The sequence below is a fragment of the Phyllostomus hastatus genome, unplaced genomic scaffold (assembly GCF_019186645.2).
Source record: "Phyllostomus hastatus isolate PE091 unplaced genomic scaffold, TTU_PhHast_1.1 phas_contig_551, whole genome shotgun sequence".
NCBI lineage: Eukaryota > Metazoa > Chordata > Mammalia > Chiroptera > Phyllostomidae > Phyllostomus > Phyllostomus hastatus.
In genome coordinates this window covers 9,323,545-9,337,419 of record NW_025333909.1, presented here as the reverse complement: position 1 = coordinate 9,337,419, position 13,875 = coordinate 9,323,545, and the positions used below count along the sequence as shown (strand labels likewise).

General features: G+C 37.5%; 1 protein-coding gene across 1 annotated transcript in view; it reads right to left on the bottom strand.

Moving 5' to 3' along the window:
- Positions 1-13,875, bottom strand: part of DACH2 (dachshund family transcription factor 2) — a 420,891-nt gene that overhangs the window by 212,430 nt on the left and 194,586 nt on the right. The window contains exon 3 of the mRNA XM_045847472.1: positions 4,532-4,644. Coding sequence (XP_045703428.1) covers positions 4,532-4,644 — 113 coding nt within the window. The remainder of the gene's footprint in view (positions 1-4,531; positions 4,645-13,875) is intronic.

Genomic DNA, 13,875 nt, shown 5'->3' with positions numbered 1-13,875 from the left:
ATTTCTCATTAACTTAATCATATTAATTCATTAGTCACATATATCAAAGTAATTCACTCAAGACTTGTCACGACGAACAATTTATAACTGCTAGCTTTCTCTACAGGAAAAGTAGGATGAAATCATCCAGAAGTTATTTTTTTTTTAATTTCTTAGAAAAAGTACAGCCACATCTAATTATACTAGCTGCCGCACACCATACACTTCTATAAGAATAATCAAAAAAGGAAAGGAAAGTTTGGAGTTTTGTTTATTGAAGTTATGTAATCACCAACAGTCAACTACATGAATTATATCAAGAATTTTCTACTTTTGAAACAACAAACATCTTCTCTCTCAGATGTAACTTAAGCAGTCCTTGTGTGATTCTGAACATTTATAACCCAAATTTTCAATACTAAGTTTTTGCAGGAAAGATATATTTCAGTGTATTTGTGAAAATATGGTATTAATGATCAAGAGACCTGGGTTTTGAAATTCTGGCTCCACCTCTCACTGCCTCTGAGATTTGGGGCAACTCATTTAACTTCTTCAAAACTCATTTTCTGCATCTGTTAATCAGAAATATTCTTGCTAAACTGACAGGATTACTGAGAATATCAAATGAGAAAACATTTGAAAATCATTCTTTATAAAATGTAAAATTAATGTATACCCTTAGACACACATTACGTATGTGTAAATGCCTTATAAAACACTATAAAACCCTGGCTGGTGTGGCTCAGTGGATTGAGTGCCAGCTTGTGAACCAAAGGGTCACCAGTTCAATTCCCAGTCAGGGCATGTGCCTGGGTTGTGAGCCAGGTCCCCAGTAGGGGATGCACAAGAAGCGACCACACATGGATGTTTCTCTCCCTCCCTTCCTCTCTCTCTAAAAATAATAAATAACATCTTTTAAAAAACACCACAGAGATTATCCTCATCATCGCCGTCATCATCCTATGAGGGTTGCTTGAATTATAAGCTTTCCCTCCACCTACATAGGAAATAAGCAATGGTTTCTGCTCTACAAACAACCCACGCAAGACGAAAATGATTGGCATATGTCCAGAAAATTGGGCGGGGACATTTTAGGTTGACGTACTTATAACACATGTTTAAAAAGCACTGACAGACATGAACATGGCAATGGGCACTTGTGAAACCCATATTCAATCAATATTAAGAATGGACTTCTTGTTGTTAAACTGATAGAGTTAAACTTTTTATTTAGTAGACAAACTATAACCACATGTTAGTCTAAACTCCACTTCATGTTACAAACCATTAGTATTTCAACCTCTGGGTCCTGTGAAGCCAATGTTTCTTCATAAAATACATACAGTGCAATGGCATAAAAGCAGTTACCGTGTGTGTGTGTGACATGAAGCACATTTTACAATACTGCTCATTTAAAAACCCAAAGATAGTCACAGAGACAGAAATGTTTTAAGTCAACCATCAAAACGTTTGGTGTTATTTTTCTAGATTGGTATCTCCTTTTTACAATCAACAAAGAATGGCCTAGGACTCCTGTGTCCTCCTTGTGACCGTGTCTGAGCATCCAAACTCACTGAGTGAGAAAAGGAAAGGCAAAGAGCAAAGGACCCTGATTCCAATGATGCGATCGCACTCATTGGCGTTATATCATATCATGAAACTGACATCACACTGCCAAGACTTGGCAGGATTCTGCTTATGGTTCTGCCAATCCTGAGTTGAGTGATGTCGCTACTATTACTGGATTGGATCTTCACGGCCTCAGTTACCCAGGGGCTTGGACAGCAGCTGAAATTCCTAAAAATATTTTGCTACAATAAACCTCAAAGAAAAAAAAAAGCAGCTGAAGGATCTGCTACCTTTTAAGGAATGAACACTACAGGAGTTTCATCTGAAGCACTTTATTACTTCCTTGTAAGCTGTCAGTTTAAATCTCTCTCAGGCCAAATTCCACATCTGTCTATTTGAAATGCTTCATAAGCTGAGGCAAGAGGAGCAGTCCTCTTTGGGGAAATTCAAAGGCTCACACGACTAATCCATCCTTTCTGTGTGATCCAGAACATTAGCACTTCTACAGAGCTGCAGAGGAAAATGGGGAGGATATTCCTGTTTTTTCTCCCGCTATGGCCCAAAAGATTTTTACAGAAAATACTATATAATGGGATTATGCTGTAATAATGTGCTTTAGGGGAATTAAGATATGGATCGCACAGCAGGAACAGAGACACGAACAAGAGATGGGAAAATCAGCGGTTCAGCATAAGAAGGCAAAACCCAGTGAAACCTCATCATTTTGGCATAAGTAGGGGAAAGACTGAAGAGGAGTTTGGAAAACTCTGACTCACAAAATGAATTTTATTTTAACAGGTTACAATTTTTTCTCATGCTGTTTGGTGCAGAGTAGATGTTCAGCAATTATGTGTGAAATGAAAAGAATGCATGTATCTTTAGAGATACAGATGACAGAGATAGATTCTGTAGTTACCTAGGTATAATATCTAAATGAATATCAGACAGTCTTGTCAAGAATAGATCCTATGAGTCCTATCTTAGTGAATAAAGACCTATCATCAGTAATTAGTATGCTGACTAGCTATATAGAATCAGATCTTGGGAAAGTAATTTTTAGACACCTAAGTACATTTGAACCCCCCAAGTATTTTAGGCCTTACACGCATGCACATTGACACACACACGGAAACATTTCTTGTTTGTCATTTTAACTTGCTAAAAATATTTTTTTTATTAAGACTACAGACCTTAGCATAGCCATTGTCTAAATTACCTCAAATTCTCAATAATCCAAGTTTGAATGAATCAGGTTTCATTACATAGGGGAACTATAACCAAAAAGAAAATAAACATTTTTGAAATAAAAACCACAAATCAAAAAAAGGAAAGAAAACCATATAACATAGAAATTAAAATAAATTACACTTATGCTAAGCACACAAAACAATATAACATACCAGAAAATATTCTGTATTTTAAAAGATTTACATGTCAAATATGTGAAGAAATTGAGAATGCTTCTTAAATAAATCTAAGGATGATAGTGTAACAATATCTAAGTCTTTTCACTTGCATTTTTTTTCTGTTTGCAACTGCTGGGGAGAAAAGAACAATTTAAAGACAAAATAAGATACAAAAACATTTGAAAAGAAATACCATCATCATTTTATTTTCACATTTAGACCCCATTTTCAAGTTATAAATAGGAAGAGATAATATGTAGAACACGTGTAGAACAAGTTCTATTATTTAGACAATCTTTAACAGGTCCAAAGGGACTGACTTCTCCACACATACGACATTGAAAGAGAAGGCAGCAGACTCATCAATAGTAGATTTGCTAGTTTTATGTAGAATTATACACAGCTGTATAACATCTCTTTCTTTACAAAAACATTTTGAAACATAAGGACCTAAAACCAGAAATTACTGTAAAGCATTTACATAATCATGTGGGAGAGAAAGGATAATTCCCAACGTGTAATAAACCATATTAAAAATATCAACTGAGCCCTGGCTGGCATAGCTTAGTGGATTGAGCCCGGGCTGTGAACCAAAGCATCGCAGGTTCGATTCCCAGTCAGGGCACATGCCTGGGTTGCAGGCCATGGCCCCCAGCAACCGCACAGTGATGTTTCTCTCTCTCTCTCTTTCTCCCTCCCTTCCCTCTCTAAAAATAAATAAATAAAATCTTTAAAAAATATCAACTGAATTCCTCAAAAATATTTTTAAATAAAATTAAAGCAAGTTAGGTGTGTCATGCACAGTAAGTAGAATGGCCAGGATGAAACTTGCTGATAGCCAACTTGAAAATGAATTCTACTGCGTAATAAATTTAAGAATTTTTAAAGCTTCAATTAGAGAAATGTTATGCTTATTTTTAAGTGTTTTGTGCGCATTTAGGTTATTTTTTAGAAAATCGAAAAAATTCAATGGTAAGTTATGAGACCGATATTTTGAGGGGAGCACTGGTTATTGCAGTGTGCAATGAGAAACACTGGATAATTATTTAAGACACAGGCAAGTTGCACTCTCTTCTTTCCTCATCGTAAGGTTTCTCCGCAAGATATGCACAATCTACTTTTTTAACCTGAAGTAATAACTTGCACAACATACAAACATGTCCAGAACCCTTCAAAACCAAAACATATGTATGTATCAATGAGACATATAAGTAAGCACGTGTTCTGCATCCAATCCACCAAACAGGAGGATTTGAGACAATGCTAGTTTGGCCGGGGTACTCCCTTTCCCTTTCATCAACATACAAAAATGTCCACGCATACGTACATACGGACAGAAAATAAAGCTTTGGAAGGTCTTTCCTGCAAGAAAATGACAATTACTTGTTTAAAGACTCATATCTGTTTGATTTGAGTCACTGGAGTGACAGAACTGGGAATACTCAAATGCTCAATCAGGTAACCTCTAGCAGAGCTTGAACAGCTCTGAAGGACAAGGCAGTTAGATCAATATTAGTTTACATCAAATGCTGGGCACTATAAAGAGACAAGGCTGATCATGGGGTGGATTTTATTACCTGTCGGAGTGATAAGTCCTGGAGATAAGAGGCCTGGGACTGAATGGGGCAGAAGGCGAGCATTGTCCTGTAACACTCCCAAAGAACGTTTAGGAGGCCTGCCAGGCCTTGAACTGTTGAAAAACAGACAAACAAAGATCGGGTTAAAATTGTACACTTTTTGGAAATACAGTCACTTGCTACATTTGCCTGCTAAATCTTATTTAATTGCCAAGAGTGATAGAATTTTATCATATTAAACGCTATGTTCATTGATTACTCAAAGTCCGATATTTTCCTTCCCACTCAATTTCTGAACACATGACAAACATGAAAACTGTAAAGGATCAATTTCTAGTTTAGATTACATTTGCAAACCAGTGCTCTGCAATACAGCTATCTGTTGTGACAAGCCCAGCTACCTGCTGCTGTTAAAGCTACAGTTGATCCCTGGTATTAATACACATACTGAGATCTGAGATAGTGACTCACAGACTTAAAATTGTACAGAATGGGAAGTGATTAAGTCTCTGCCCAGCATGCTGGAGGTGGGCGGGAAAGAGCTGATGGATGGAGAGTAAGACCCGATGTTTATTAACATAAACCCACAGCTGCCAGAGCATACGCATAACAAAGGACCCACACCCTCAGTAGTTTTTTATCCCTCGTTTTTATTTTTATTTTTTAGAGTGATTTTGTTTTATTTTATCTTGTTATTCTTTTCTATTGTTGTTCAAGTACAGTTGTCTCCATTTTCCCGCTGCTACTCTCCCCCGCCACACCTACCCCCTCCTCCCACCCTCAATCCTACCCCCTTTGGTTCTGTCCATGGGTCCTTTATTCATGTTTCTTGATGGCCCTTCCCCTTCTCTCCTCTGTTACGGTCCTCCCCCGCCTAACTAGCAGAACTATCTCCTAAAGTAGCTGTACCAGCAAAAGCTGCCACCTTCGCAATCTAGGCTGCCTTCTCTCACAGATGGGCATTTTTAACTGATGAGTTGAGGCCAAACTTACATTAACCTAACGCATTCCATTTGCGCATTCTTCACCCTAGTGTGAACAGTTCAGGAACTGTAGTCGCAAATGTTAATCCATAGAATAACGAAAGAGAAAGCCAGTATCTAGTTTCCATCTAGGTCCCTAATATAGTCAGTGTACTGAATGCATCATTTGGGAGCTGTCACTACAAAGAAGAGGCACGTAAGTCTTCGAACATTAGGATCAACTCACTCTCAAGTCACCCAATATATTTCAGATATTACTATCTAATGTTGCCTAAGATATTGCTGTTGCCTTTTAGTAGGAATTCAGTTTACAAAGCTGAATAATAGAGGTTTTGACACAATGCTGCAAGACACTATGTTAAATAACCCAAGCCACAAAAATGTATGAGGTTCAGATGGAGAACATTTCCAAAAATGACTTTCAGTTCAAACAAGAAATTTAAGTTGAACCTCACTCTATCAACTTTGCAGTAGCAAAGTGCTCCATCAATGTAAGACAAACTCTGCTTTTAAATGAAGACAACTTCTAGCAACCTTACACAGAGGTACCGTTAACCAGTGTTCATTTTTCATACACTGCTGGTGTTATTTTCTTTCATTGTACATCAATATTGTATATCCATCTAGCACGACAAAGTCTGTTTTTCTCATTTAATGTTTCAATTTTATAAACTGACCCTCCTATCTCTCTTTCTACTTGTACCTGAGCCATAATTTAGTTTATTTAATTCCATGTTGTTATCCTGTGTGTCCTTGTCCTGTGTTACAGTTAACTCTTTTAAGGACTGGTAATAAGAGGAATATGCCATTTATTTCAAATGCCTTAAAGGATCCCAAGATGACTGAATAATATTCCTCAGGGTACATTCAGTCATTAGAAGAAAGCACATTAGCTTACTGAATAATCACCAAATCTGTACTTTTTGAAAGTGCTTCTTTGTGGCTTTCCATTTGTCAGAACTCAGGCCCACTAACTTTGCTCAAGTGCACCTGATGGCTCTTCATACTTTTCTAACACCAGTATTTCAGTGCTGTCTTCATGTTCACGATCACTTCCACCAGGCTGTCTCCAGAATGAAAGCGCCTCTACTTCCCTCTCCTTCCGTACGATGAGCCAGCTGTTGACAGTGCACTGTGGAGGCAATACATCAGACTGGCTCTGTTCCGTGAAGGCAGCACATATATCTGGTTTTGTGTGTCACTGTATCCTGAGCAACTCTTGTGGTATCTAGCACATAGTAGGGTCCAGCAAATGGTGAATTAAATCAGCTCATTAATAAAAATGGTAAATATTTCACTGTTGCTAAAATTTCCAAATATCCCTTAGATTGGTCTACAATTTGCAAATGTTCCTTAGATTGCTCTACTCTCCTTGACCACATGAATCTCAAGCTAGTTGCATCAGTTAGTCATCAAATAATCCTTTTTAAGTCTTGGACTCTACAGCCATTAGAGAGCCTTCAAAATGTGATCCATTCAAATTTGACTATGTCCAAGGTTAACGAAGGGTGGATGCCACCGGCCTTGCAGTCATACATGTGCAGTGACAATATCACGTATTCAATCATCCAGCAAACAAGCATGTGCTATGTACCTGTTCAGTATGTGTCTGGTGTTGGAGCTAGGTATGAGGGTCACAAAGGTTAAAATGTAAGCTTGACAAGGTCAAGGGTTTGGGTCTGTTTGTTGTTTAATACATTGTGAGGACCTATAACAGCTTCTACCTTTGAGGAGCTTATGTTCTACTGACAGAGACGTGTGTTTGACCTATTACTTAGAATGTGTGATTAGCTCTTTAGTGAGGATGATCCTGTGATACCTACCTCCCACCTTGTTTAAATTTATCAGTGAGCAAAAGTCACATTCAGATGCCTTCATTTTTACTTTTTGGGGAGAACAATTGGGCCCCTAGAATAAATTAATTCGAATCAAGTCTGTGGAAGGGCTTTATAATCAATAGATCTTCATACCAATGTACGATAGCTTTATTTTTACTTTTAGACCTAACGATCCTCCCTAATAAGATATTCCTAGCACTCAGGTTCCTACATTTCCTTTCAGAGAAGACAAACCTGACAACATGATGAAACGCTCCAGATAACTCCATAGAAAGTTGGTAAAGATCATTTTTGACAGATGATCCTGGCATACTTCTTATCTTTAAGAGCTCTACTAACATCAGGCACATATTTACATATTAATCAAGACAAATAAACATGTGGTGATTTAACCAGGAAACTGGCTTTTGGATGACAATTTAATCAGCATAGGTTGAAAGCTCCATCTTTGCCGCATCCTGTTGCTGTTAAATTATTGATTGCATTACTGATTTCAGCAGTGCTTTATTTTATAGAGTACAAATAACCATGTAATTACTCTTTAATTAAATGATAATTGCTTGTTGGCAATTATTTGTTTCAGTTTAATTACAAGGTTATTTGTACTCTGTAAAATAAAAGAGGCTTTTTTCTAAAGTTCCCACCCAAATGGCTCTGTGGATGTATCACCCATAAACACCACAAATGAAACTTGTTGAAATACAAGATAACAACCTTATAAAATAGCAGAACTTTTATTAAATAACTCAGCTAAATCTTTGAGGGAGTCGGGTTTATTGAATCATCGTCAGATGTAACATTTATAGGTGGTTTGGGGGACTATTATTCCAAAGAATCATGATTTTCTCTGGGTCTAGGTCATCCTCTAACATAATTTATTTTGATATGCATTTGACCCTTCTTTCTGCAAACTTCCTTAGAAGAAATGAAATAATATCTCAGCTTCCTAAGGTTAAAGAATAACCCAACTTGAAATACAGTATATCAACAGCATTTCACATTTCTGCAATTGAAGTGAATTGTATCAGAGTGTTGCCTTACCATTTATATATACAGTTTGTAGAGCTGGAAGTTCCCTAAGAGGGGACATTCAGGAGGCCTTCTGTTGTCAATGGAATAGACGCATTCTATATTTTTGAAGATTTTATTTACTTATTTTTAAAAGGAGGGAAGGAAGGGAGAAACACAGGGAGAGAAACATCAATGTGTGGTTGTCTCTTGCGCGCCCCCAACTGGGGACCTGGTCTGCAACCCAGGCATGTGCCCTGACTGGGAATTGAACCAGCGATCCTCTGGTTTTCAGGCTGGCGCTCAATCCACTGAGCCACACCAGCCAGGGGCATTCTATTATATATTTATTTGAAGTTGTAATTGCTGATACTTTGCTCATTAAGATTATGAAATTTTACTGTTGCAATTATTTTTATTTCATGTCATCAGTCGTCTGTATCTGAATCAGGGCATAAGTAACAGGAAGGTGATTGATTTTGTGTTTCAAAAAAATGTTTCGTTAGTAAATTCATGGCTGCTGTCACGAGCTTTGAAGATATTAAATGTAAATCATATGGTCACACATGATTTAGTGAGGAATCACAAGTCATGCCATCCTCTTTAAAGAAACCCTTGCAACATTCCAGGACAAATGAGCCAACTTCTGAGGATACAATGGCACTTAAGGGGAGTGCTAGGAGCAACTCGTAATGACCACTGCCCCTGGATTCCTGAAGTGGGTTGTAATAATGACCTGGGGTTTACTTTTCAGAGCTATCACTGATATTTAAACTCCTTGGGGACAGGCCCTGAATGCGTCATTTTTTCAATTACATTAAAAGCCACGGAAACTGCTAATGGCATTTGCTTCAAAGGTGTTGTTTACCTGACTGTAAAAGTGCTACTCTTTAAATGTGCTGGTACATTTCTTTTCAACAAGAATCTTTTGGAGGGAATGGTAAGTCTTGGCATTGTGTCATGGATTAATAATAATCTCTTAGGTCTGACATTTACTACAGCATTTCAAGGATGCCAACGATAGCTCAACTCTACTTGACCTTTCAGTGTTTATGAAGAGAAACAAGCTCTGACCTCACAGCAATCTGAATCCATCTTCTCTCAGTGTTGGCAAACCGATCACTTTTCTAACTATGGCACTGGATTGTATTCCCAACCAGATCAAAGGCAGCAGCACCCGATTCAGCAACCCGGAAAAAGTCATCCATGCAAAATGAGCAATTAACATTAATCATATATGAAATTGTTCAAGCTGATCACTGGAACCTGGTCACTATGGTAACTCTCATAAAATGGTACTTATGTTACACTGGGCGTCAATCATCCCTTGGTTCATGGGAACTTGAATTGTAGCTCATCATGTCTCCAGGAGCTATCAGTACAAGGAACAAAAACAAACAAAAAAAACCCCCAACAACAAAAAAAACATGACAGAGGCAAGGTCATTTAGTCCCTTCTTTAGTCATCAGTTGCAGAGCCAAAATTTGCATGTGGATGCTAGAAAAGCATCAACACCAGCATTTCCTTAAAGGTAGGAAATTAACATAGAGTGTGCAGAGGACCAAGAAAAGCCTCTACTTGTTAGTGGGTCATGAATTGCAATAGCAAGGATCATGTAGAACAATTTAGGCTTATGCATTCATATTATAATGGTTATTAATAGAGTTTTTATAGCTTTTATTTTATTTTTAATATTCTGATTCTATTATTTTTATTTTATGCATTTTCATTGGGTATACACATCTTTAAAAGAGTTACATCTTTTTGGCAAATTGAAACTTTTCACATTTATTATTATGTAATAATGATTTAACCTATAACTATAATATTTTCTTAATGTGTATTCCATCACCTATTAAAATAGTATAGCTATTATTTTAAATTGTCATGTTTAATTCCCTTGCCAACCCTGAATTCCTGTTTTTCCTTCAATAAAAAAGAAATCTGATGTAATAAACAATTTAAGGGTTGACTACTCACTTGATAGAAAGTATAACTGTAAAGCTATTTTATACTTCATTTACCTGACTCTGCTCCCTATTTAAATTAAATGTGCTCTAGGCTGGTGTTAGCACCTTTAAACAAGTTCACTTTTCGTCATAAATTGACTGACTTCTAATATAGTTCTTAGCATAATTAACAAAGACTGTGTAACAGAAATGTTGACGTATAACTAAAATTCTTAGCAGCCCCTTTTTTCCCATCTATGTAATTCATATTAGCATCAGTAGATTTAGTGCACCATGGTAAATCTTACAATAAATCAAATTAAATACACATTTTCCCTCTTATGGTATAACATATCACTGTTAGACATGTTTTAAAATAAATGCATTCTTGAATTCAAAGTGTATATCACTGTGCAGAACTTCTGATATTAAGGGATGGACAAGAAGTTAGCATTCATCTCTGGACATGTTCTACCAGCATCTGAAATTCCACATATGCCTCCCCCAATACAGGCATGCCTTCAGTTATCAAAACTATAAATGTGAGGGTACTTTTGATTAGCCCTCATCCTCTCCTTTCAAGTTTACTCTAATATTTTTGTTCCATTGTAATATGTGTCATAAATTTTCATATTTATCTATTTGTATTTCTAACACCCTAATTCAGGCCCTCATCATTTCATGTCCAGGTTATTTTCTTTTTTGAGAGATTTTGTTTATTTATTTTAGAGAGAGGGGAAGGGAGGGAGAAAGAGAGGGAGAGAAACATCAATGTGTGGTTGCCTCTAGCACGCCCCCTACTGGGGACCTGGCCTGCAACCCAGGCATGTGCCTTAAGTGGGAATCAAACCGGCGACTCTTTGGTTCACATTCTGGGACTTAATCCACTGAGCCACACCAGCCAGGGCCTTCCCCAGTTATTTTAAACAGGAGGATTCATTGTTCCAATCCATTCTGCATAAACTGTGCTGTGAATTTTGGCGAAACATCCCTTCATTATGTCATCTTTTGCTCTACAACCTACAATGTTTCCTGATTACATACAAAATGAAATCTAAATGCTTTAGTGGGTGTGCCTCAATATGTCTTTCTTCTCTTTTCTCCAATCACTTCTGAAATGAATCTTCTACTCCAGCTCAACCAGTTGCTTCACTATCAGCTATGTATAGTATTTGACCTTAAACCTTCTCATTGTGAAACATCTACAAGGTGTTAGGGCTCCTGGGGACATGTTTTGCTACATTTCACCACCGTGGGAAGGCTTCAGTGTAACCTGCTGTCACTGATGCTGTGTTTCTGTCAAGCCACTCACTGTCACATGCTTCGGATCATCACCCAGGCTTCCTTTAGCACAAAGGGCACTTTAGTACCAGCATTGGAGGAGTGGTTACAACTAGCTGAAATACTGTTTCTCACAATTGACAAATGGAGTCTCACTGGTAATTGTCAGCCTGTGTATAGTCTCACGATGACCTCCATAGTTACCATTTCAAGTTTGAATGCCAATCAGAAATGCAGGAGCATGGGGTTAATATCACAACTCAGGAGAGCTTCGAAAGTGAAGTAAACTTTAGGAAGCTGACCACTATTCACCCCTCTGTATAGGGATAGAGCCTGAGAGCACACCTTCAAGGAATGAACACAAAACACAGTTTCCTTGCTGATTTAACATTTTTACTCTACATGGAAAATACTAGCAACTCCTATTAAAATAAAACCACTTTAAACAATGTTAGATACTCAGCGTGGCAAAGTGGTGTACCATTACTGGTTTGAAGATGGAGGGGGACCTATATCAAAGATGCAGGTGGCTTCTAGAAGCTAAGGGCAACCTCGGGCTGAGGCAAGTTGAACAACTGAAGGGAACTAGATTCTGCCAAGAGCTTCAATGAATTTCTGAGCAGGATCTTCCAGGGCTTCCCAACAGAAGCTCTGCTGGACTCACAATTGGGTGTCAGCTGTTTAAGACTCAGAGAAGCCAGGAAAGCCCCCCCAGATGTGTGACACAGGGGACAGTGACGTAACCAATGGGTGTTGCTTTAAGTTGCTAAATTTGACGCAATGGGCTGCCCATGAACCAAAACTAGTGTAACACTTTGGCCATTGTTGAGCTATGTGAGCTCAGGCAAATCATATGACTCTTCTTGATCCATTTTCTTGCTTTAAGATTAGATGCATACAAGAAATAGCCTATAAATCTAATAATGACAAGTAATTACATTTGTGGCGAAATGTAGATAATTCGTTAACTTCAAAGTATGCATAATTTTTCACAACTACATATGCAATTTACATCCTGAGAAGTCCTTACGTCTAAGGCAGAATTCAACAGTTAGGACTTCACATTTTCATTTCCAAATTCTCATTATTTTTAAGGAAACTATAATACAAGTAATGCATGTTTACATAGCGATTGCTCACTCTCCCCTCTCCATCCCTTACTTCGCTTACAAATGTTTTTTAGGTATGAATGCCAATGTTTTTCAAGAAAAAACTTTGCCCACATCTCTTTCCAGCTTTGAAACACTAAAGAGAATTTTCATCAATGTCAGAATAGACCATAGCAGTAGACTAGGAAACAGAACTAAAGTCTACTGTTTCTGTCATTGATAATCATGAATAAGTTGGTAGACTTTGCTGAATGAGCATGAAGATCTTTAAGACTGTCAGGGCAGTAGACACGTTTATGAGCAACTGGATGGTCTCATAAGGTTGCCTGTCATTCCTCGCTTTTTATTTTGAAGTCAGGTAACTTTGGGCAGGGTCAAATGTCATAAGGAACACTGGAGACACTGCAGCCTAGATACAAATTAACACGCTTCTCCAACAAGTCGTTTTTCTCCCTAAATTATGGTTTCTACAAGGCAGCACAATTCAAAAGGCCAGCAAGGGGCTGTGAACTCAGAAACCCTGATTCAATTTTTCTGTGCCATTGATTGAGTTTGTGACGTGAAGCTAAACCTCTCTAGGCCTTAGTTTCATCATCTGCTAAATGGGTGTCAAAGTGATTTGATTCAAGGAGTTACGAACAATTGCAAACTCCTCTCTCTAAAATCCTCCATAATAAAAGGATGTGAAAGAAGGGAAAATAATAAACAACCAATATGTGAGCACCTTCAAGCACGATTTTCCAATTTAGATAGATTTTCACTTCCTCTAGTAGCAATGTGTTGCACCATACAATTTGTTTGATAATGTTTTTTACAGGGGTGTCCCAGAAGCTCTTTTACTTTCTTTCTTTTTTTTTTTTTGGTTGTTTTACGTCCAAAACACTATCACTTTCAGAATTCAATTTTTCAAAATATCCTTTTTCTCCATTGTCTGTAAGTATACAAACTTAACAAATCCAACATCTGGGGAAGATTATTTTCCTATTTCCCTCTAGCTTCTTCTGACCCAATATGAATAAACTCTTCCTATGAAAAAAGAAACTTTTCCTAAAGTAATTGTGTTTGCCCTCATACCTATAACTTGCATCTTGAAGAGTAAAAAATAAATAAACTCAATGGAATTTGCATGTTTAAGAATGTGCTTTTAATATTCCCTCACAAGTACGTTTGACTATC